General features: G+C 37.0%; 1 protein-coding gene across 1 annotated transcript; it reads right to left on the minus strand.

The window, feature by feature from the left end:
- Positions 1–1,238: 1,238 nt before the first annotated feature.
- On the minus strand, positions 1,239–24,709 carry TSPAN3 (tetraspanin 3; the record flags this gene model as incomplete). Its single annotated transcript, XM_009587053.1, has 7 exons — positions 1,239–2,171; positions 7,211–7,294; positions 7,586–7,738; positions 8,107–8,208; positions 11,904–11,978; positions 13,082–13,273; positions 24,607–24,709. Coding segments are annotated over 7 exons (802 nt in total), but the record flags the coding sequence as incomplete, so codon positions are not given.
- Positions 24,710–25,541: the final 832 nt, after the last annotated feature.

Below are 25,541 nucleotides of genomic sequence, written 5' to 3' on the forward strand. Positions count from 1 at the left end.
AAAGTATGGTTGCGCTTCGTTTAGATTGTGCTTTCCGCCAGAAAGAGCTGTAAAATATTTATTGAGTAGATTCAGAAAAAGTTTCCGCATTCCAGCATGAATTCTCTGCATTTTCTAAAGCAAGCAGACTTCCCTGATCTACAAGCAAGTACTTGATGCTACACCATTAAGTCACCTCTACACCAAATCCACGTCTTCTAGCAAGATTAACAAGTACACAGACTGTAATCTCTCCATGTTCAGACTCTTGACTGCAGAGCTTATTTCTGCCTTGTAAGAGCTGACTACTTTTTGAAGCATCCTTAGCTTTGTTTTGTGCAAAACAGAAGTCTGTTTTAAAACCTCCCTGCTCTGATTCTTACAAGCAGGGTCGTCTCGATCATCTTAGTCTGGAATCCTACCAAGCATATCTACAATATGCAATACAAAATGATGCAGATAATCCTTAAATTCGTCAATGCTTATTATAGATTCTGTTAGCAGGCTTGCTACTGCATCCGGGAAATTTAACACCAGAGTCCCAGGAGGCCTTTCAGGTTATTAAGCCACATACTGTACTAAGAATGAAAATCTAAGCCTCAAGGGCATATCATCTGAAACCCACCTTTAGAAATTAATATAGAATTCCAAAAGTATACTTCTACAGCAGTGTAACAACTCTAAGAAACTTAAATCCCCCCACATGATATATTGGCCTTAAAAACAGACTACGCATGTCAGAATTATCTTTTCCTGAGTGATATTTCTTTGGGTATTGGAGAATATTATGCCGATGTCAGTTCGGCTGAGCATGTCTACTTTGCATGATAAAGCACATAAGCAACTGGTAGAAATTCTGAACGTTCCTAGCTTCTGCGAAGAATGAGGCAACTGAAGCCATGGAAAGCAGAACAGTGACTAAGCATCTGAATAACGTAAGACATATTAATGCATAATTAACATACAGCAGTTATAGTATGGTTATTCACCTCCCACTGTTGAGAGGCCACAGACTCTTTCTTAATTGTATTCACAAGATGTTAACTTTCCACCAAGTTCAACCAAGTTTGTTGTGCTGTGTTTCTCTAGTATTGTTTAAAATAAAAAGAACAAACATGATACAAGCTTCCACCAATCCACAGATCTATTTAAGCGAAGCCACTTAAAACTGGTGCTTTCATACTAAAGCTTATGCTTCCAGCACACCAGGACTCCATTTGAACAAATACACTGGAATCTTAAACAGAACGCAAGACATGTTTATAGGGAGGATATACAGAGATTTATTTCATCAGGTTTACTATTTACAGTTGAGATCACTTTCACATACTACTTCGCTACTCTACATGGCTACATTGCTTCCAAACCAATTTAAGATCTACAGTCTAACAGTTCACTCAAAAAAAAATAGAAAAAATGAAATATTTCATTATAGAACAGTAGTGCATACATTATACTCCTGAAAAGCCAGCTTGCATTTTAAACCACTAATGTTTGAAAGATTTGATCTCTGAAGGTCAAAACTGCAGTCACATGATCCTAAAATTTTGGTTAGTCTTTTTTTTTTTTTACAATTTTATATATAAAGTGTACTGGACTTAAGTGTTTTTTCAAAAATGACACTGGTGAGGGGCAAGATTAAAATATTTTTTTCTCAAATTAAATAACAGCTGGCTTCCTTTGTACAACTTTGGCCAAAGTTCCATGTAGTGAAGGTTTAAGAAATCCTCTCTCTATACGCAAGAATCAGCCAGTTAATGCTTAGAGGTAATCTACCAAAGTAGGCACACATCCTTTGACTTTCATATCAACCAAATTACACTTAACTTGCAAACGGTTCTGAAATTAGAAAGTTTACTAGTATACTAAAACATTTAGATACATGAATACCTGGCTAAAACAGTGAAAGTCACAGGTAATTATATAGGTGTGTGTAAAGCTGAGTTGTTTTGCCCGTCACCAGTGTACAGTACGGCTGTCCTCATCTGTGAAAGGTGTGCTTTGACTAAGCTTAGGGCAAGAAAGCTATCGCAGTAGACCTGGCCCATTCACCTTCCACATAAGTGAGATAAGATTGAACTGCGTGTTCCCATTCTCTTCTAGGCATAGGTTCCACCAGTGATGAGAAGTTCGTAGGCAGGATCCCGACTCCTCCTACATAGTACTATACAGGCACACAACATGCCCAGAAGCTATGGAGAAAAAAAAAGAAAACAAGCTGAGTACAAAGAAGGTACTTCAAGAGATTTAACCTCGGCACAGAAATTGTCAGCATGCTTCACAAGACTGTAATTGTCCATAAGGTAAATGGCAACAAATGCATTGTTCTTGAAAAAGCTTCATTTCCTGCTGCAAAAGGCGAGTGCCACAAACTCCAGCCTTATTTTCTTGCAAGATTGTCTTGGACATCTTTTAATAAAAGTTTTTTTGGTCAGCCACTTGTATTCTGCCTCAAAAATTCAGATGGAAGAAATTAATAATTTTTTTTTAATGAAAGGTACAGATCTTTAGATACTGTATCTGGTATGAAAAAATCAAAGTGAAATTCAAATGCATTAGCCTCTAATTGCTATGATGAGAAAGAGCAAAACTTTAGAGTTTTATGAAGCTACTTCACCGCTGAAATCTCTTTCAAATGCTCAATCTCTGTTAACATGTCATATTAGAAAGCTCAAGATCAATGTGAATTATTCACTTTTAGACATTTTCCTGCTGTTAAAATTCACAGTACCATGACTGTGCTGGCAAGTTTGCCAGGAATTTAGGGTATGATCACCCCATACACATTTAGAAGACTTAAATCAGATGAATGTAATCAGGGATGTAGGGCATGATATTTTACAGAAGTTGCGTGTTTACTGAAGGTAGAATAAGTCTGTACCTGGAATATGTCTGTACCTACTAAAAAAAAAAACAGGTATAGTGTTGTGTTCTGTGGTCTACAGTAATTGGCAATGGCTTCTAGTAAAGTAAGAGATTGTATTAATTTGGTCATATGCATAGAAGTTTATTCACAGATGCAAATATTTCAAGAGGCTCCTGTCATAGCTCTGGATTATAAAGCATCACCCAGAAGGTAAATAAGTTTCTAAAAAAAAAAACCACCCCAAAAAAACCATCCCAAAAAAAACCTTGAACAGAAAGCAAACAAGAATGAAATGGGTGAGCAGACAACCCAGTGTAAAGCTTCCTCATTGATACAGCAAAAACCCAGTGAAAACACAGCACGGGGACAAAAGGAGAATTACTCACTTTTTAAAATAAAGTCTGATGCAAACATCATATGTGTTTCAAGTTTTAGAACTAAATGATGGTACATGCAACATAATACTTAAGTCTGCTGAAAGACTGAAGAGAGAATGTTTTAAAAATCTTAAGTCTAAATAAGCAGTGATTAAAAAGAGGCATGATGAAATTCTAGTATGAGCTTTTAATTTCCTGGAAATGAACAAGCTGTAAAGATTAGTAATATTCTTTGTCTGGAGTTGCATTATCTGCTTTGGATCTACAGCAGAAACGAGCTCAGGTTCAAAAAAACATATGGAGAGTAACCTAGAGTATGGCACTTCAGCCTGTTGGTAAAAACAGCACCTTTCTTCACTTCCCATCAGTACTTGGGTGGTTCCAGTTCGCCGACTAACTCCCAAATATATGGCATCATAGAATGGTTTGGGGTGGAAGGGACCTTTAAAGGTCATCTAGTCCAACCCTCCTGCAATGAGCAGGGGCATCTTCAACTAGGTTGCTCAGGTTGTTACATTCATGTCAGTGTAAGAGAAAAAACAGTGTTAACATGAGAGAGTGACTCTTCACGGGCACAGCCCTTCTAAGTGAGGAGGTAATACCCACAATTGAAAAAACCTTAAGTTAGACTTGTGAAATGGAGAGATTATGGTAGTTGCCAGTGGCTACAGAACTCTGAAGAAGGCTCACAGCCTGCAAGTACAAAAACTTCATCTTTTTCCCTGTTCAAAACAAGGATAAGATGAAGAGTGTGCTGCAGAGAAACACCTCCTTTAGTCTTTTGCTATAATTCATTCTAGCCATGTATGTCAAATAAGTAGTTCCATCACATTTACAGTTATTCACACAAAGATGATCCTGTTCAATGACTCAAGACATTCAATTTATACAGAGTTGTGTAAAATCTGAAACAATCAGGTACTATCATAAAACCTCATGTAATGAACTTTTGAGTTACTATTTAAACCATTTATATCCTTTAGGAGCCCACCGAGCATATTCCTAGAATTCACTGTGAACACAGAAGTAACTCCCATATTTCAACTTTCTCTAGAGAAATGATTTATTACATCATTTTAAAAAATACACTAGCACCTCTAAAACCTTTTCTAAGACATTTGATTCTGTGCCTCTTCAGTTGCTACTTAATATTGTGAACAAAAATATTTTAGAAGTCTGTGTTGAGGAAGGATCCATGCATCATCCCCCTCTTCTTCAACTTTCAGAAAAGTTTAGACATCTCCCACAGTCAGAAGGTTTTGGTTTTTTTGGTTTTTTTTGTTTTGTTACTTTTAAATTTGGCTGCTAGCAGTAACTAAATCCAATCTTTCGAACAAATTTATTTTTGTACAAAAAAACCTCACTGGCTGTATATACATATGCCAAGCTCAGTATTTTGTAAATGATCACTAACTACAAAAGCTATCCTTAAGAATAAGCTAATCAAGCAAGCAGCATGTCTACTGCACTGCAATGCCTTTGCTCCCTTTAGTTTGCCTCCTATTTATTAATAGTTCTGTGCTGTCACTGTAGTTGAGACCAGGGAATTATTGCACACTGGAGATCCCCATGGTAACTGAAACATGAACATACCAAAAATTACTTCTATGCAGAAAAGACTTAAGTTTTCCACAAATTCCAAGCCTTGCAAAAATTCTCTTCTTCTCAATCTTTTCATTTTAAATAAGGTACTGAAGGCTAAATTTTTTGACTGTAAGCTACTAGAGGTAATGAACTTTGGACAGCCTTATTGCATAACATATGAAATAAAAATCAGTTCAGACTGAACTCTATGCCGTGAGTATAGGAAAGGTAGTAAAATTCATCAAAAGGCAAGAAAAACTTAATTACTCCAAGTTTACAGGACATGACCTGAGTTACAGGCCACTTACTAAAGTTTACATTCTTATCTCTGTTTCAATTAGTCCACAAACTATTTTGCTGAGAATCAAGGCTAAGCACATACTTAAATTCTGTATTACAAACAAGAGGATGTTGCAACTTACGTCTTAAATTCCAGGAGATAAGTAACAGAACGGTTTGAATATTGTTTACTATCAACTTGACTGAAACTAATGTAATTTTAAAACATGTGAATTTATAACCATTTGAGCTGTGGAGCAAAGATACAGTAATATGATCTCTGACAGACTTAAATGTGATTATCACTAAGTGAGTATTACTAGACAGAAATTTCAAGGGTATTCCCAACACCTTGTATTCTATACTTTATTTTATTCATTTTCTAAACAGGTATCACATAGCTTGTTTTAACTTTAAGCAAAAAGATTTCAGAATGCTATACTGCAGCACTAGCAAAGAAATTTCTCTGATGTTCTTATTTTCTTGAAAAACTATTTAGAAAATATGTACTTTCTGCCAATAGCTTGATTGCTGACATGTGGAGACAAATCAAAGAGCACACACTGCAGAAGGGATAAAACCAACATGCTTGCCTAGAATTGATGAACCAGAAATAACAAAAGGATGCAAGCAGCCACATTTCCACTGCAAGCACGTGTCAGAAATTCTGGCCCAATCCCAGAGAGGGTTATAACTGTGCTGCATTTTGGGGTGGACCCGTTAATTAACCTGCAAACTCCAAAACTAGGAATAATGCCTCCTCTTGGGATTCAGCTCACCCAGCTTCATAACATACATTTTTTTCCTACATAAAAAAAATCTGCCACAATAACCATGGTTGTGTTAAATACATTAATTTACATTACACAAATATATTTCAGCATTCAAGCAGACTAAATATTCCTTTAACAGTTAAAGTTTTAAGAACGGCAATTAAAAAAATACCTTCCTTCAGAAGACTGAGCACAGATCTCACCAAATTTAAAGTTCCATAGCTGAAGTAATCTGGTTCTGGACAGTTCAACAATACTACTGTATACAGTGTTACCTATGAGTATATCCTTGTAGCATTGTAATAGAAATTCAACTATATCTTCACAAGACTGTTTGCAAAAGACTACTTACCTTCAAACATACAATCCAGCTCAAAAGCTGCTTTTGAAAACAAAAGGAGCCTAAACCGCCTGACTCAATAAGTACAATGTTTTCTGAATTCAAATGCTATTAAGGGCACAAAAGTAACTCTGAAAATAGTTTTCAAGTCTCTTGGGATTCAGTATATGCACTACATTTCTCAGAAGCCATAACATTGGCACAGTCTGAAAATAATGTGATTCCTGTACTAAGCCTGCCAAATTGATAAGCATTCAAAATTCCAATTTTACAGATATATTTAGAAGACAGTCCTAGTCTTAAAAAAAAAACCTAAATAGTGAGATACACATTAATCTTTTTCCTCAGTTACTTTTTTATGACCAGGGTAACTGTAACAATTAAGGTTCATGTGGGAGACAGCCTGTGCTCAATTTTAAGTAGGCAGGGTCTCCAGTTTAGAACTTCTTTTTTTGCTTAAAGTCCAGAAACCAAGAAATCTTCAAGACACAATACAAAGCTCAGTTGAACAAGAGCAGAGTATGCTATCAAAAACCCTGCTGTATCTCCTAGGTGGTCTTGACATTATTTGTATGCCATGAAGCATAGTAAGCTGATGTACCTCTAAAATGGCATGAAATATGAGCTATCTGTTTTAAAGTTGGAAATTAAATACTATGCAAATTCTTCAAGTGTTAAATGCCGTCAGAGCACACTCATGATACTTAACACTTAATTAGTTTTCAAGAAATAATTTACCATTTACATTCTAGCAGATTACAGCATATAACATTCACTTTCAGTTATCTTCAAATCTAATAGAATATACATCCACATAGCAATAGTTTTTAGACCATGCATAGTTGAGAAGTTCTGTGTTAAAGTGTTTAGGTCCTTTTGACTGATATTCATTTATCCCCCAAACCAAGTAGGGACTAAAGCTGTCATTATCCTGTGCACACCTGTAATAACCTGGACAGCAGTTTAGAATTTCATTTGAGAAAAGGTTTACAGCTAAGGAATATTCTCTTACCTGAATAGCAGCAAACGCTAGTGCTGCCCAGATGACATACATCATGATCTCTTGAAGCTTCTTTACAACCAGAGCCTCACACCCCTGAAACAAGTAGACTTCTTATATATCCATCTGGCAACCACGTTTAGACACACACCAAAAACCCCAAAAGCATCAAACAGGCCAGAAAGATAAGCCAAACACTAAAAAAAGTCATTACTTAGTATATCACAGATGAAAAAAAGAGAGAGAGGTCTTTTTCCCCTTTAGAAACTATGTTTATTTCTTGTTAAAGCAAATACACCCAAGACTTCATGCTCCCACTAAAAAGAAAATGAAATGATTGTCAGCAAAAGCACGTGGCTACGTAAGGTCATACTTCGGCTGTCTTACCTCAGAATAAAGGTCCATTGGACGGGTCAAGCTGCCAGTACAATTGCTGAGGGCTGCTTTGCAACAGCTAAGTGGCACACTGTTATTTTTAGTTTGTTTGAACCAGACAGTATTCTCCCAGTCTGAATAGTTACGGATCCCACAGCAGCGCAACTGAAAAATCATACAGGTAAAGAGCCAATGTGTTTACCAGTCAAGAAGCGGGATGAGACAGCAATTCTAATTGCAATACCAAGAACACAAACATATTAAGGTTATGTTCCGTTGCAGAAAAATACATAAGTACTAAATATTTGAATGCAAATACCGATTCATAGCCAATTACACAAAATGCATCTCCCCGTCAACAATGTAATAATTCTACTAGTTTTAACCAAGTTAAGCTATTTATTGACCAATCAGCTGTTTCCTAGATTTGTCAGAATGGAGGAAGATATGCTACACAAGTAGCAGAGCAACACAGCACCTGTGTTTTAAGGACATAAAGGACTGAAAAGTTCCCATGTGTCTCGCCGCCTCACCTGCCTCTGTACATAGTCAATAGCACGACTGGCTGCATCAGGATTTGTCCCATTGTATCCATTGTATACTTTCTGAATGCTGTGATCAACTTCATCCTCCACCTGTGAAGTATCAGGAAAGCATCTGCATTAGCACACCAACAGAAGTAGTAAAGGTCTAGGTAAAATTATTTCACTTCTAGTTATAGCAATTCAGGAGACCAAGGTAGCTCCCTATCATCTGAAATCAGCACACTTTGGTGGCACAGCTTCTCAAAATTCTAACTTGACTTTTGCAAAGATGTTGCTAGCTTGCAGTTAATGGACAAAAAAACTCAAGCAGCTATCTTCCATAAGATTTTACACAAAGTAGCTTTGCAATGTATCTCAGAAAGGAAATTGCTGTTATCATGACACAGTGGCAGACATTCCATGAAGTTAAGGGCACCCCGTAAGAGTATGCATTCACCTTTTCACTTCCTACTCCTCCTTCAAAGTTCCAAACCAAAACCAGTATGACCATCTGGGCTAACTCATTCCCTTCGGGACCACAAGGATATGAGTAAGTCATACCACCTGCTCTTCCCATTCTGATTGAAGCACAGGTAAATTCTCAAAGATTAGGTCTTTTGGCTGACTATTCTACCCTACAGTGACCAAGCTCTCTGTTCAGCCCCAGTCCCCCCCCACTTCCCGAGAAACACTGATGGCAGTACATCATACATAGCAACAGTTAGTGGAATAGCTCCTACAGCTACTGCAGATGAGTCAAGCTGCTAAAGATGCTGTCAAGCACGTGTTAGAAATGGGTGCCATGCAAGAATCATCACTTGTCCCCCCAAAAGGCATCTTATAATGCCCATTTTGGAGGAAATCTTACTAGAACCTTTTAAGTAGTATGTTTTACTGTAAACTGTTACTTAAATGCACAAAAGTTTGGTGTAGCTAAACATTTGTACAATAGTAAGTTCAGCTCTGAATTGATTTTTTTCTACCACATTCAACAGGAATTACGTGCAAGGAACGTGATCACGCATGTTCTTTAGATTTGCAAGTTACCGTAGGAAGGTCCTGCCACCACATCATTCCCTTAAATGCTATAACGGAAGAATTTTCTGCAGCAATAGCATAAGCTTCATTCCCCCCCACCCAAGAATGCTGGTTATCTTTACAAGTAAATCTGTATCGAGATAGATATGAATAAAAGTCAATTTAGCCTGCACAGACAACTTGTTTCAGACTAGCTTAAAATCAATTGTTTGATGATTTAACTAATGTGATTTACAACTCTGATTCATATAACAAAACAGCTGTTCAATTTGTCACATAGGTTTTAAAATCATTTATGTCAGTGCTTGCTTGTATATCGTTGGCTTACGGTTCAATTAGGGCAACATTATGCCTGAAAGCCATGCAAATTACATAAAATGCAAACAGAAGTCACTAGTTCTAGCTAACTGGCAGGTTTTATGAAAAATGACTAGAGTGAAGTACTCCACCCAGAGAAAAAAGCCAGTAAGTCCTCAACCAACCAACAGCCCGTTTAATACCTACTGCCATTTACAAAAAGCCTTACGTTTACTAAAAAGGACCAGTGCTAGCAAATTCTGCAGGTCAGTCTACCACAGTATGACCTAAGCATGCTTCACGTTTTTCTGAAGGAGTACGATCCACACACAGCTTCCAACAGAAGCATGTTGGAAAATTAAGCCATTTTAAGATCGGTCATTGTATCTTAACTTAAAAGGGCACGATGCCACTTTCTTGAGACATCATACTTAGTCTCACTTGGTGCCAACAGTTTTGATGAACAACTGCCATGACTTCATTCTTTTCTTTGTTTGGAAGTTTATACAGTTAACACTAAAGTAATTCTAACATGATTCCGGTGCCTTTTAAAAAAACAAAACAAAACAAAATCCCACAGATCTATACATGCCGTGTCAGAAACAACACAATAAAATTAGCAAAGCACAGAGCTGCCTTATTTATCCTGGCAAAAATAATCAGAAATCTAAGCAGATTTCACCTCCCAGTTCACTGGTAATAAATTTATTTCCGACACTTCTGTTGCACTTGAAAACAACAGTTTAAGATGCTAAGTACTGCAGGGTAGTAGAACACTGACATTTCCACTAACAAAACCTGTCTGTCCTTTCAAAAGATTTAAGATTTAGTTTTCAAATACTGACTCCCACAAATGGCTTCACATAAGACCATGCTGCCACCAAAAAGAGACTACCTTCCATCTTCCCCCAAGCTCTGACTTTGCATTATCTATAGCTGTGAAACTGTATGATGGCAACACAGAAATGAGAGGCAACAGGAACATCTGGGGCTAATCCAACTTTCAAGAGTTTCAAGTGTGTAATTTCAGATGGAGTAGGGAAGAAAGATCTATGCATCTGCTTTTATGTGCTCTGGAAGCTGTTAACTGGAAAAGAGCAAGCCACTTTAAGACTGGAACAAAGAAGAGAATAAGATGACCGCAGCTTAGTCCAGATCAGATCCATAATAATAACTATACTGTAATACACTACACCTCTGCAAGTATTGGAGCAGAAGGCAACCATTAAAGTTAGCATGTAAGCACTCCCATTCTCCAGGAATTGTACTGCTCTCCTCAGCTGCTTCTAAGGACTACTTCCACTACAAGTTTCAGAGTCCCAAATGATCCTCTCAGTGCACTGCCAAGATACCAAGAATCAAATGTAGACTACGAGAAAGATACATTCTGAATTTAGGCATCGCTGATAGAGCACTTCTGTTGAAGCAACCTATTCTAACTGTTACTAACCCAGATTCGTAACACACAGTTCAACGTGCTCTTGTTAGCTGCTTATTCAAGGCAGCCTTCCTTTGCAAACCAAGCAAAAACTCTCGATTTTTACTTGATGGTTGTCTCACCGTTTCTTCCAGGATAGCAGGAGAAAGCAGGGAGGAGAGAATACTGAACAAGACCTGTGTTGTTTATATAAACACAGAAGGCCAAAGAAAGGTAAATGGTGTTGTAGTTCAGCTTTCTATTAAGATATCACTGTAGTGTCCTATAATCATACTACACGTCACAGCTAAAAATGCTTTTTCTGCTAATTTTTTTGGCAAAATTTAGATGTAGAGATAACAAAAGCCAGTGAAACTGTGCAAGTTAGAAATTTCTTTTCTTCAAGCTACATTGTGGTATCTCTAATACCATGTAGCATATTTCTGCCACATATATATTATGCTGGTAGAAACACAGTTAATTTCATTTTTCTGGTCCCATTTCTTAACTTCCATTAAACAGTGGGAGAAGTCAATTTCTTTAGCCATAACCCTTGTCAACAATCTGTATAAAGCCAGACAGTGTACATTAACACATTCAATCTCCTTGATTTTATTATTATGCAGTGTTAGTTTGTATACCAAAACACAAGACAACATTTAAGTTATTGCATACCAAAACAATATGCCCTATGTTCAAATATTATGTAACCTGTATCATTCACAAAGTCAAAGCATAAATAAGTTAGACGACCATCTGGAAAACTGAAAGGTATCAATTACTACAATGACTCCTCTCTACTGTTCAACTGTTAATGATATATTCCAGCTAGTTTTTTGCCTATGAGAAAACTTTCTGCTTTGCTTTCAAGAATATTGATGTTCTAAATTTTAAGATATTGATATCTCAAATTAACCCACTTAAGAGGTTTGGTTTTATTCCCTTAACAAATACCCATTAACAGTTCTACAGAATCAAATACAGTAAAGACTATGCCTCTGTATTTCGGTCACAGTTCATAACAAAACATTTACTGAAATTGAGAGGTTATTACCTTTGCTCTGTAAATGTATCCAAGAACCACCACCACCACTTCAGTGATAAAAACCAAGAGCAGGATGATCACAAACTGTAAAACACAATCAAGAGTGCTTGTTGAAATAGTTTTACCCATTTACTTTCTGAAAGTCTCCATATAGATTTTGCCATTTAAAGTAATTTTTCAAGTAAGGTTTTGATTTAACAGATAACTTAATGCAGGCAATTAAGCTGACTAAATGAGCCCAGAATTAACTTCATTCAAAAACTTTAGCGTTCATAGCTTCACCAAGTAATAAGAAGCTGCCCAGCCAGGCAAGTGCTGATCATTAGGACTGAAAACACCATACTGGAGTGCTTTAATCAAGTGGTTTTTTCAACCTTCCTTCTGTTAGATAAATAGGAACGTCACACAAAGAAGCTACCCAGGCTGTTACTAAGAGTGGTAGATGGACTAAGGGAACGTTTCTTCAGATTAAGCCCTGTAACAACTGACAGAGACAGCAAGCTGGGTATTTGTCTTGGTATATTTAAAAGCACTTTTAAAATAAGCTGTTAAAGAAGCCTACACAGCATCCAACAAAAAAAACGAAAAAACCCCGTGGGGACAGTTTAAATACTGGCCTCTCTTCTCTCCTAATTCTCAAGCTGAAATTACAGTTAAAATGCTTGGAAACACATGGCATAAAATACTGCAAACAAAGTGTCCAAATTAAGCCATAAAGAAAAATATTTAGGCATCATAACAACCCTCAGTTAACTCGATGCAAGATACTTAAAACAAGAAGGCTCCTGGATCACCTTTCTCTCTCTCCAATTTCAGCTTTTCAACGAGAACAGATAAAAGTGAGATTTAACAACTCTTACGACTTAATCATATGGTTTTACTTTTTTTTAAATGAGATGACCACAGTTCTAAAAAAGGTAAAACTGAAAAGCCTTCTGCTGCCAGAACTGGCTAATTTAACACCATTATTCAGAACAGAAAATTGAAATAAGATGTTCATAACAAAATATAAGGGGAAAACATTTAAGGCCATAAAATAAGATCAGAACAAGCTTAAAAAGATTTTGGAAGTCTATTAAAAGGGAAGGCAGCCAAATATACAACAGGGTATCACTAACATGTAAAGTAATATATGTACAAATATGTATACATATACAACACTATCATATGAAAACTCTGCAACTTACCGTAGCAAGTCCACACCGACTTTCTCGAATTGTGGCACAGCACCCAATAAGTCCGATAATAAAAAGAAGTGTTCCCACAGCTATGATAATAACTGCTGGAATTAGGGTGTAGACATCTTCAAAGAAGTGATCATAGTCATCATATGTGATGAACACATAGGCTCCCACGTAGCACAGTATGCCTGCTGCTGCCTACAATAGACACAATAACATGGTAAGTTTCTTTGAACACCAAACCCTCCTTTCAGCAAGGCTACTTCGCAACAATTATTTTATCAAACGCCATAGTCTTCCTCAGAAATTAGGTTTTTTTTTAAATTTAGACATCCTTACTGGGTTATAGCATATGTTTATTAGGAATATCTCAAATGGAGGCCAGCCAGTAGTTTTCAAACTACATTTAATCTAGGAAGATTTAGTTTTGACTACACTATGGAAGTCTTCTGAGGCACGTAGTCAAGAAGTGAGGGTAACCACAATATGAACACCAAAATCTTGCTCCCTGTTCTCAAATACTTCCTTCCCATGCTGTGAACTACACTTTCTACATAGTCTAACATTCACAAACTGTCTCATATTTTTGAGAACAGGATTCCAGCCCATCCAAGCAGCAAGTTATTTGCTATTCAACAGCTTTTCAGAACACATATGCAGTTCTTTTATCTGCCATTATTTACCTACTACTTATTCTTCCATTCTGCTGATTACTACCTATGATTTCATGTTAGAACAGAATAGGTACACACATTGCATACTTTAACCTCTACTATGGAAAGATGAACTGCTAGAAATAACAGCATTTCAGAAGTGTTCACAGCACTGGAAAATCTGATTCTAACCAACAAAGCAGGTAGGAACCAATATAAAACACCAATTATTAAAAGACAGAATCAAATATCTAGAGAGACATACTACAAAACAGTTTTTAAAAGAGATGTTCTCAGAAGGATCATTGTACAAAATGGTCTTTATTAAACAAACAAAAAAATAACTTAAAGTTACTGCAAATAAGACCTGTAGGATGGATCTGCCACTATACAGATTTAAAACACTAAGACAAAGCATTTACATCAATCTGATATGACCTTACCTCCCTTACAGTTACAGGGATCCCAACACATCAATACCTTCATTCACTTTATGCTGAGCAGACCTAGTGAAGGACAGACAGCTGTTGCTTGAGGAGCCAGCTAACATACATTTATTTCAAAATAGAAGGGCCTTATCAAATTTTGCTTTACAAGTGTCTTTCATAACTGTCTTCGCACTTGCTGTGGAATGAAACAGTCCTGCTATATATTAAAATGAAACATTTATATTCAATTGATTTGCAATGATGGACAACGTAATTTGAATATTTCATGACACACTTTAGTTCTAGTGTCCCAATACACAGCTAAGCTAAAACAATCCACTCAGAAGATGCGACTAAGCTATGATCTGGGGAATTTCATTTTGCTGTAAAGGATAGTGTCCCCATTACAATCCAATCCATGCACTGGACACAGGAGTTCACTCAACTGGAATATTATACACGTCAGTTCTGATCTGAGGAAGAACATTGCAGGCTGCCTCCAGCCCTCCTTTCCCTCTCAGTGGCCTTCTAACTACCCCTATCACTGCACTGCGAAGAGGAGGGCGGACAGACACACATACAGCTAGTTCCAGTACCTATAATACTACAAGACTGGGTCATGCTATTGTAGAATCAAAGAATCAATTAATAATTCAGGCCAGGAAGGACCTCAGGAGATCATTTAGTCCAATTTCCTGCTCAAAGCAGGGTCAACAATGAGTTCAGACCAGGCTGCTCAAGACTTTGTCCAAAGTCTTGAAAATCTAAGGATGGAGATTCCACAGCTTCTCTGGGCAACATGTTCAGTGTGGCACAGAACAAGATAAGCCATAAGAAGAGTGGCACCTAGTATTTCAGCACTGCAGTGTTACTGCAACTATTCCCTATAAAACAATACCGCATAAACACTACTAGAATAATACTTTACACATGGAAAATCCCCTGCAGCACTTTATTATAGAAACACTATGTCAAAGAAAAAAGTATTAAGAGCCAGCTCAAAAGTATCATCAGTTCTGTGTGGATTTGAGCAATGTATTTCACCTCTCTGCCTCTCTTTCTGCGTGAAGAGAGTGAAGGTAAGTGTGTACTCTGCAGGAATCTTAAAAGCATCCAGGAAGCTCACATTCATCCAATAAAAGGTGCTATGTAGACACAACGGTAGTGAAACTGAAAATTCAGTAACAGTCAAAGACCAACAGCAAGGCATCCTCTCCAGACAAGAAAATCTGAAGTGAACAAGCTATTAAAAAATCGCCCCGTTGCACAAAAGATGTTGAAATGCTAATCCAACTATACAAATCCTGCCATGTTAGGTACAACATGGCAAAATGCAGACATACAACTTCTGTACACAAAGCAAAGATTCAAAGTAGTGTCACTGAACAATGGAATTACATTAACTGTTGCCTAGCAATGAAGCATGTGAATGACAGGGCAGTGATGTAATCTCCCATTTCTAAGAACCAAAATGCTTGTTAGAAATATGGTATATTGCAAGGTGGCAGATGAAAAACACAGCTGTGGCTGGCATCGGGCACAGAAAATATACCACAAAACTGAAATCAGAACCATTTGTGAAGCCCTTTGTCCTTCTCTGTTGTCTAAAATTTAAGCGGCTTCCCTCTTTTCTAAGAAAAATCTGGTTCATAAACTGCACAAGCACATATATTTAAAGAATATATTTGAAGCAAAAAAAGTTTAACCTTTAAAAACCTGTCTACAGGTGTTAGCTTTCCTTCCCTACTTCAAGAAGCATGTGCATTTTAAGAAACTTTGCTCTTCCAGTATTATGCCAGATAGGATGAGTCTGACGTATAGAGATTAAATACTGTCTCAGAAAATAAGGAAAGCCACACAGTGTGCTTGCTAAAAAAAAAAATCGTATTTTGTAATGACTATTGGAAAGGCAGATTTTTCTTTACACTTCTCAAATTAAAGCAGCCTGGTCTGAAGACTTCACTAAATCCTTTCCACACATGGTTCTATAATGACTAATCAGCCATGACAGCATTTAGCCTTAGGTTTTGCTTCTAAAGAAGGTTGTGGATCTGGTGTTTCTGTGGAAGAAGCTACAGAATTTTGGGAACAGCAGTGTGCATTCATACGTCTATAAACCTTGCACGAGAATAATGAGGAAGTTGAAAATAAAGACAATGCCTCTACTTGATGAAGTGACCATACCCTTAAAAATTACTATCTCTTCCTCAGAATCACTTCAACAAGTAATCTTCGGGGGGGGGGGGGGGCGCGCGCAAGAGGGGTGGGGGGGGGGGGGGGGGGTGGAGTCCTGAAAGCAAAGGTGCCTATAAAGATTAAAACTCCTTTCCTGTGTATCACAGTTTAACATTATTTTTGAACAGGTACAATACCTAGTCTATCACAGAACAATGAAAACAGCAGTACTACCCAGACAGTTTACAGGAAAACAAGTTTTAAATGCCTTCCCTTTTCCTTTCATATCACAACCATGTGATGCTTAGTGTTTTCTTCAGCCTGGTCTAAACCAGAAAGGGGGAAGGTCTCTAAATCAGCATTTCAACTGGGATTAGGAAGTGCTTTTGAAGCAATCCTTTTTGCTCATCTTCTGATGATTTTCCCTTACTACTTTCTGGTTTGCATCATTGAATAGTTTTAGGAGTGTGTAACAGGATTCACTTTGGATGAAACTAAACCAGAAGATGAGCATTTACTGTGCTAACTGCTAATAGGTGTTCAGCCGATGGGACCAGACCAGCTTGAGGTCCTTCCTCCCTCTCTCCCCACAACTCAGTAGTTTCAACATCTGGTCCTCAGCACAACTGGGTTTTGTTCCACCTCCATAGTACCATGTTATATGTTAATGTAGATAAAGCATAAATACTGTGACAACAGATAAAGACAAAGAGCTAGTTTTACAAAGTATGCACTTGTATAGGTATAGATCAGTACTGCACCAGTTAAATGCAGATTTATTACCTGTTGCAACCCAAGAATAAAGTTGAACGTGTGCTTTTCAAAAGAAAAAAAAAAAACACAACCCCCCAAAACAGTACCATGTGCTTAAATCTTAATTTGCTTCTCAAAAAGGGAATCATCTAGAGAAACTGAAATCTGTATCACAAGTAAAGACACAAGGATAATTAAAAAAAAAAAAACAAACCAAACAATCCAAATCTCAATGCTTATTATCCGGCAGAGTAAATGCTAAATCTGCAGAAGTCCGAACTCGCTCAAGTCAAAGACATTTGAGTAAAAAGCTACCACATTTACAATCATGCATTTCCTATCATTAAATGGAAGCCAAATACATAAACTGCACACAGTTCAAGTAAGTCTTTGATAAACAGGGCTTGAAGGAAGAATTCTCAAACTTAATCTGCTCAAGGCTCTGAATAGAGATGGCAGCAGTTCCTGAATCTGTGCCAGGTCACATGCATGCTCTAGGGAGATGACTGGTTATTCAGCATTCACACATCCTGTTAGAGTTGTTTGCATCTAACTTGTAGTACTGAACCTGGAGTGGCATACTCTTATCTTAGGATGAATTAACCTTTAAAAAGACTGCCAAGACAAGTACAGTCAATGAAGACAGTTTGTTGCAAAAAGCTCGAACAATTAGACATCCTTTTCATCAGAGGAAAAATTTAAAAATACATAGACCTGTTATAGTTCAGAAAAAGCTTGGTATTATTGCTTTAGCATGGGCCTCTAAGGAGTTATTAAAAGCCAAACAAGTATGCAAAGAAGTGGAGGGAAAATTGGAAGATTAATGATACATGCAATGATAAACATCACTCAAAGCATTATAGGAAAGCATATTTAAAATTCATGGTTCTTAGAGTAAGCTTCACCCCCATCTTTGGGCTGGTGTAATACAGCCTCTTAAGCCCATGCCTATTTCACAAAATCAGCTTTCACCTTTCACATGCACTGAGGTGTACAAGGCTACACACTGCCTAGATGCACCTTGAAACAGCTTCAGGTTTGGGGTTTTTTTTTGTTGTTGTGGGTGAGGTTTTTTGTTTGGTTGTTTTTTTCTAAGTAGGCTGCAAATACATACCAAAAACTGTTTTCATCTTTTCAGTAATGCTCACACACTGCAGCAGTTTGAAAGCTAAAATTCTGGCTAGCTAAGATGACTGGTAAGAAAGATATTTAAACTACTTGTTCTGTTGATCATTTATTTATCAATCATGGACACTGCAGCTCCATTTACAAACTAATGCTTCCTTATACTACCCTACTAATGTTGTCCCCAAACAGATCCAATGAAAAGATTGTCCAAAGATTTTATATCTTTACAAAGCATTGTCCTTCATGTTACTTTTGCTACTATGTTGTTACTATTGCATTTTCTTCACTTTGGGACCACAATTAAACCCACACAAAAAAAAGAGTTTTTGAAAACTTTTTTGGTACTCTTTCAATTAACTAGTCCAAAGAATAGTATTTGTCCCTTTAGAATCTGTATTTTATTCACTGTTTTAAGAAAAATACATACTCTCTGAACAAGAAAATGAAGGTAGCAGCGAAGTATTATATGTTAGGAGAAAACACTTATACCTGATGTCCACTTAGGCAAGAGGAATATTTCACCTTTTTGGTAAGGACATCTACTTATAAATTCCTACTACTGCCAACTTTACCATTGCTGATTGATAAATTTTATAAATTTTGGTAGTAATACAAATACCACTCTAAACCCAATCCATTCCACTACTAAAGCATCTTTCAAGACTAGGATTGTGAAATACACCTATGGTATATTTGGATAGACCATCTACATCACCTTTGATAAAAAGAAGCAAAAAAAAAGTAAGAAAAAAAATCTTCCACACTAACAGTCCCTCACCTTTTCTGCCTGGATCCTGTCCTAGGATCATCTTCCCAACCTGTGTATTGCTTTCCTCATGTTTAACTTCAGTGTATCTTTGTTCTCCCTGCCTTTCTAGTCCGACGCAAACATGTTTTTTAAAAAAACAAAACAAAACAACACAACATACACTCCAGGAGAGATTTTTGAGGGTCTACAGTTATCAGTTCCACTCTTGATAAGTTATTTTTCTCCATGCATACCAATGCCTGAACATTTCCTACCCATAAGTAGGAACACTGCTATTGTCATTTGCCACCCAGTTTTTGGGCTTCTTGGAACAGTATCTTAAAAAGTGTTTTTTCACACTACTACTCCCATTATTTGACTTCTACTGTATTTCTCTAACATTTTCAGTTCTCTCCAACACTAAAGTATTCATAGCCTAATAATTTTCAGTTAGAGAAAGTTTTCCTGATCTGCTTCTTTAAGTTTTTCTTTTAGCTTTCTGTCCCCCGAAACCTAGTTCCTCAGTTTTAACTTCAAAGGCCCTATAGGATATCTCTACTGTTTCTCTCTCTTACATTCTTTTCAGCACTTCACTACTCCGTATCTCCCCCTCTACTCCCCTCTGAAACAAATACACACTCATACTTGACATTATTTTCTCTACTTGCTTAAATCAGTGCCCATCCACCTTAGAACCCAATGGTTACCTGACACTCTTCTACTTCATTCTCATCAATAATAATTTAGCTGGAACACTGAGCTGTAACTGTCTTGCAAAATCCTTTGGGAGAAGAAAACTAGCAATTCCATTCAACTTTGTAATATAGTTAGAAATATTTTAAAGGCTTATAAAACAAAGCCATGTAAAAGTCAAGTAAACTAGACTGCTTTGTCTACACTAGCCAAATTCAATTCTGTAACACTATGCATAAAAACCTCAAATTCAAATGCTTTTGCAGCTAAAGCAAAAGGCTGAGCTAGGCTGCTTTTCCATTTGGCATTACATATTTTAAGTATCACCAATTGCAAGAGGCAGTGCACCAGCAGACTGAGTTGTCTGTTGTTTTTTTTTTAAACTAGAAGAGATGTTAACAATATAGCCATTCTTTTACTTAGTCATTCTTTTATTTAGTCATCAGGGTTGTAACGTGAACTGGTGCTCCACTGTTTCCAGATTCCTTGCCCTGCACAAGAACAATGATGATTACTCAATGCTACAAAGTTTTGCCAGGTAAATCGATATTTCAAATTCCATGTACTAGTCAAAGATACCACATTTAGCTTTGCAAGTTGTTTTTGCTTCTGTTAGGTACCAGCTCTAATTTTAAGCAGAAGACCAGATGCAGAAAATCTTGAAAGATCTCAGGCAAAGACTTAAAACTCATCCTGTAAAGAAACATAAACGATACTACCATGTTACTTAAAAGCAAATTGAAGTCTTACCAAAAATCAGGAACTGGCCCATGTTTGCTACTTGAAAATTCATGTCCAAATATTGTAAGGAGAAAAAAAAAAAAAAAAAAATCACTCAGAGGGCACAACACTTCCACAGTCTTAAATCCTTATTTTTTTTTATTAAAAATTCATTTCTTTAATGCATGGGATTCTAAACTGTTACACAATCCTGCAAATACACTCACTTCACTACCATAGCAGCAGAAGCACAAAACATTCAACTTTCATATCCAAAAGTGACTGTCCTTCAAGACAAAAAAGGCTTCAGTCAAGTAATCCCTGATAGGTAGCCTCTGGGATCATCTGTCAATTATAGTTTTTGATCACCAAAAAACTCTCAAGAAGTTTCTTCATTACCCCAGCTTTTGAAGTCCATATCAGAAACAATTCTCAAGCTCCCAATAAAACAGAAAAATTACTTGGCTTATTCTTATGTGTAAGAGGAAGTGAGCTCTACTTTTCTACTTTTTCTTTCTACTACTAACTTTGAATGAATTTTCCTGTTGCTGCATTTTCTTTCTTCTTTTCTACCAGAAACCCAAAACACACTACATACACATTGATAGCTACAGCTCCTTTTAAGGACAGCACAGAGAGTTCCTCTAAGATAATACTACATAATTTCTAATACTATGGTTACTGTACTGTGGTGAGCACGCATAAGTTGTAAAGTGAACACAGAATTGTAGAAAGCATTCTTGCTGTACAGAACTGAAGCCTTGAGATTTCTCATAAACTATGATACCAAAGAATGTTTTATAATAGCTTAGTCAAATGAACTGTAAAATTAATGATTTGCAGTTAAATAATTGCAAGAGCAACTTAAAAAGTTAGTTCACAAGTCCTGAGTTGAAAGTATTGCACAAGCAGAGTTCATTCCTTTTCTCAAGGAGCAAGACATAGAGGTGAACAAAAATACTCAAAGCAAGCACAGGGTATTAGGTGCTGTTTTAGCAGAGCAGGCTGTCAAAGCACACACATTCCTTGAGAATATAAAATGGACTCCCTTTTCTGAAGCAAGACTACAAGCTTCTGAATATTTTAACCATCTACCCTATATCCTAAACATAAGCCTGAAAACATTTCCCTAGCATTTTTGTCTTCATCTCATTTCTTCAAACTCCTTTCAACTGAATTATGCAAGTCGCCTGACGAAGCCTTAAATTAAGAGTTCACAAAATGAACACATTTGACAGTAGTCTTTAGATATTTGTTCCAGGTAAATTTATTTCTTCCTCTTTCAAATCAATGCAGACTTGGACTTTAACAGAAGTTTTTTTAAAAAACATGCTATTCTCAAATACTTTATGATCATCTTTTATTTATAATTGGTCATATTCAACATTTCACCAAGATATCAAAAAATATTTCTGCTTATCAACTACTATTTTTACTTTTTTTTTTAAGACCACAGTTGAATGTTTTCCTGTCATACCAGTCATTATAATCTTTCCCCACTGAAAAAAAAAAACAAAAAACAAACCACACCACATCCTACCACATCCTAAATCCTCAGACATATCAATCAATGTTGGGATTTCCACTTCACCAAAATCCTTTGGAGAATATAGGTACTAGAAGTTTCATTATTTTATTTCTAAGATGTGTTGTCTTTCACAACACAATTACTTTCTATGCAATACCTTTCCTTAAAGAAGATTCCTTAGCACCATCTAAATGAAAATGAAGTCACTAGTTGACCAAATAGATCTTGTGCAAACTTAAGCAAGATAAAGGTCAACTGAAACTCTACTTTTCCTTTGCCATTTATCATATCTACTCCAAAACTAATTCATGACAACAAAACACTAAGAAACATATTAATCTGATCTGTATTGCTCTGATCTTTCTAAGAAGGGAAAGTTTTAACTGATGCTTATCAATTAATTTCTTTGTAAAGTCCCTTTGAGGTTAAGCGCTCTTTGCCAAATTATCCAAAATTCAAGTGTTTCATGCAAGATCTGTATCACGCTACTCTTGATGGCTACTACTCATGATGCTGTTTTCCTGCAGTACTTTGTTTTTAAGGCAATACGTGTGTCTACAGTAGATTTACTCGATGCTTGACACCCCTGCAAATACAACTCGGCTAAACTGTCAAAGCACCACACCAAAAACTTGGAAATGTGCATAAAGCCCATCCAGCTTTCTATAACATAAACCAGCACCTGCTGTGAGAGGAAGATAGTTTCCGCAGCCCATTTTCTTTAAAAAAAAAAAAAAATCCTGTAGCAATTATTAACATGTAGGAATGTACAGTTGATATAAGAATTTAACAGGATGTGTAAAAAGTTTTCACAAGACTATACAGAAACAAGACAATTTTTTTATAGTGTCAATTAGAAAATCTAAGTAGCACAAGACTTTCCAAAAGAAGATAAACTTGTAAAATCACTGGCAAATTGAGTGGAGTTTGGCTTGTTAAAGTCAGCAGTCACAGATGATGAATGACTGGGTATGGCTATGACCTGTCAGCAAGCCTGATCTGCCTTTTTCAGAACACTTGAAAGAAATTTTTAAAAAAGAAGTTACACTCTAGACTACAGAGTATAACAAAAACATCTCTGCTTTTTCTTCAGCCGCAGAAGCGATAATTTTCTGAACATCTTGCATTCATAAGACAGCTACCAAAGCACTCTGAACATTCATATCCTCTCACAAATATGAAACCCAGGGTTGGGGTGGAGGGGGGGGAAGTTATAATTCACTTTGATCAGCTACTCTTGCAGAACTTTTGATAGCAAACTATGCAGAAGCAACGTGCTATTACTACAGATGACCATGAAGATGATAATATGTAAGATATATATATAAAAAAAATATCCTATAGAGACACATTAGATTTATAAAAGCAATTAAAGGAGGTTTCATAGTTACTTGACCAACTATAGGCAGTTATCTATTGTCAAGTCTCACTGGAAATCTGGATGATCCAATTATCAAAATTGGAACTATATATGAATGACAAGCAAAAGATTTCTGTAACAGCACAGAAGCAATTACATTGTCAACTAGATGGGCACCAAATGTTAACATACACAGTCAGCTCAGTCAGCAAATGAAACATGCTAGATCAAGAGTTGGAATTCTTTCTCTTTTACCATTTAGAAGTGAAGATGTGCTACTTTTGATGAAAGTATGTAGATTTCCTATTTTTAGGCTATAGCTTGCTAAAGAGAGGAAAACCATCGATTTTTGTAATTCCCACTTTTAGAAAGCCTGCCTTATTCTATATGCAGCTGATGAGCGGTAAGGTTGTTCCAGCACAAGCAACCCAGTTACCTATCTGCCAAAAAGCTATCAGCACAAGTTGACTTCTTCGGCTGGAGATGGTTTACAGAATACAAGATTGGTGAAATTTTAATTTGACATGAAGTACATCCTATCTAAATACAATCTGTCCATTTTAAATTAAGCCAAGTTTGTCAAAAAAGTCATTAAAAATTGTAAAGCACTAGATTCAGCATTGCACAAAATAACTTTGTACCCACCGCTGTTTAAGCTGAATAATTGCAAATTTCAACATGCAATTAAATTACGAAATGCAGCAAATAACAAACAATACCTTTCAGAGATATAAAATACGAAAACTATCACTAGGCTTTTGGGGTGGGGGAGAAACTGCATACAGAATCTGTGTTCATTTATTCAAAACAAAGCCTAATTTGTATCAGCAACTAAAGGAAAATCTACTTCAAGATGCCATCAAGAATGCAACTCACAACAACTACACGTCCAGTCAAAAACTTTAAGTATGACGTAGCACCTATCAGGTAGCTTTTTTAATGCCATTTGCAACTATGCATATAACAAAAAGCCACACCCAACAAAGCAGATTCCAAACAAATGACTGCACTAAACGGTTGATGTAACTACCACATACTTCAAAGATAAAGAATGGAGCCTATACATCTCAGTCAAAATCACAGATTCCTAATATGCATCACTTTTTTGTCAAATATGCCACACGTATACTGCTCATCTCTCTGAACAGCTGTATACACAAATGCTGGTGAGACTGCAGAGATATACATCTTCCCTGACCATAACTCATTTTTAGGCACCCATGAGAGGCATTCCTTTGTAAAAATTTAGCCAAGAATACTTATCCTGTAACACTTGTTAGATTTCATATGACTTTCAAGATGAAATGATGTAGCTATATAGAGCAACATTTTAATGTTCTAATACCTTGTTACCCCCTATTACTTTTTCAAAGCTGAAATCTTTGAACAGCTGGGACAACAGATCTTCTGCTCCTGGAGCTGGGATTGGAGGATGAGAAATGTGGTAGCTAAATGCAGAAAAGGAATTTTTAAAGTCTACAAAATATTCTTTAATTTGATTTCATTTATTTAGAGTTATGTTGTTCTGACAGGCCAATTATTACAGTGAATATAATGCCAAGCTACAGCCTGTATACCCATCCTGAGAAAGGTCGCTTACAGCAACGTACTGTTCCACCAACCTGGGCAAGCTTTTGTCTTACTGTCAAGCACGGCTGTAGTTGTGGCAGGGATGCAACTGTGGTTACTGGAAAAAGTGAAACATGAGACTTGCTTTTGGACTATTAAGTTATATATATGTCTCTCCTAATTTTGTGTTAAAAATACAAGGAAGAAAACGGTACTCCATACTTACCGCTAAGTATTTGGGACAGACGTCCTTAAAGTAAAAGGCCAAAAACTAGATGGCCATAACAGCTCTACAAAAACTGAACTGGTAGAGACCTGAAAACCTCGATAATACAACTCAAGCTGTATTCAATTACACAAGCATCTCTACCTCAAGATCTTTAATGCTCGTTAAACCTTTCTTGCCAGGCTACTGTGGCAACAGATTCAGCTTCACCCACCTCCGAACTTTGGGGAGGGGGGTGTGTGGACTGGAGGGAAGGGACTGCACCCACCGCTAAAACACAGGTCTCCGCGAAGGTGCCCAAGACGCCTGTTAAACAGAAAGCGTTTAAATACAAATTGAACCGACGAGGCGGCGCGGAGGGGCTCCCAGGTACTGCCATACGTGAGCGAGGACCGGACAGCGGCGAGGGGGGCCGGGCCGGGCCCGCAGTACCTCAGGGCCGGGTCTCGCGCCACGGCCTGCCCAGGCCCTCTCCTCACCGCACC

This window comes from Fulmarus glacialis, unplaced genomic scaffold (assembly GCF_000690835.1).
Source record: "Fulmarus glacialis isolate BGI_N327 unplaced genomic scaffold, ASM69083v1 scaffold21051, whole genome shotgun sequence".
NCBI lineage: Eukaryota > Metazoa > Chordata > Aves > Procellariiformes > Procellariidae > Fulmarus > Fulmarus glacialis.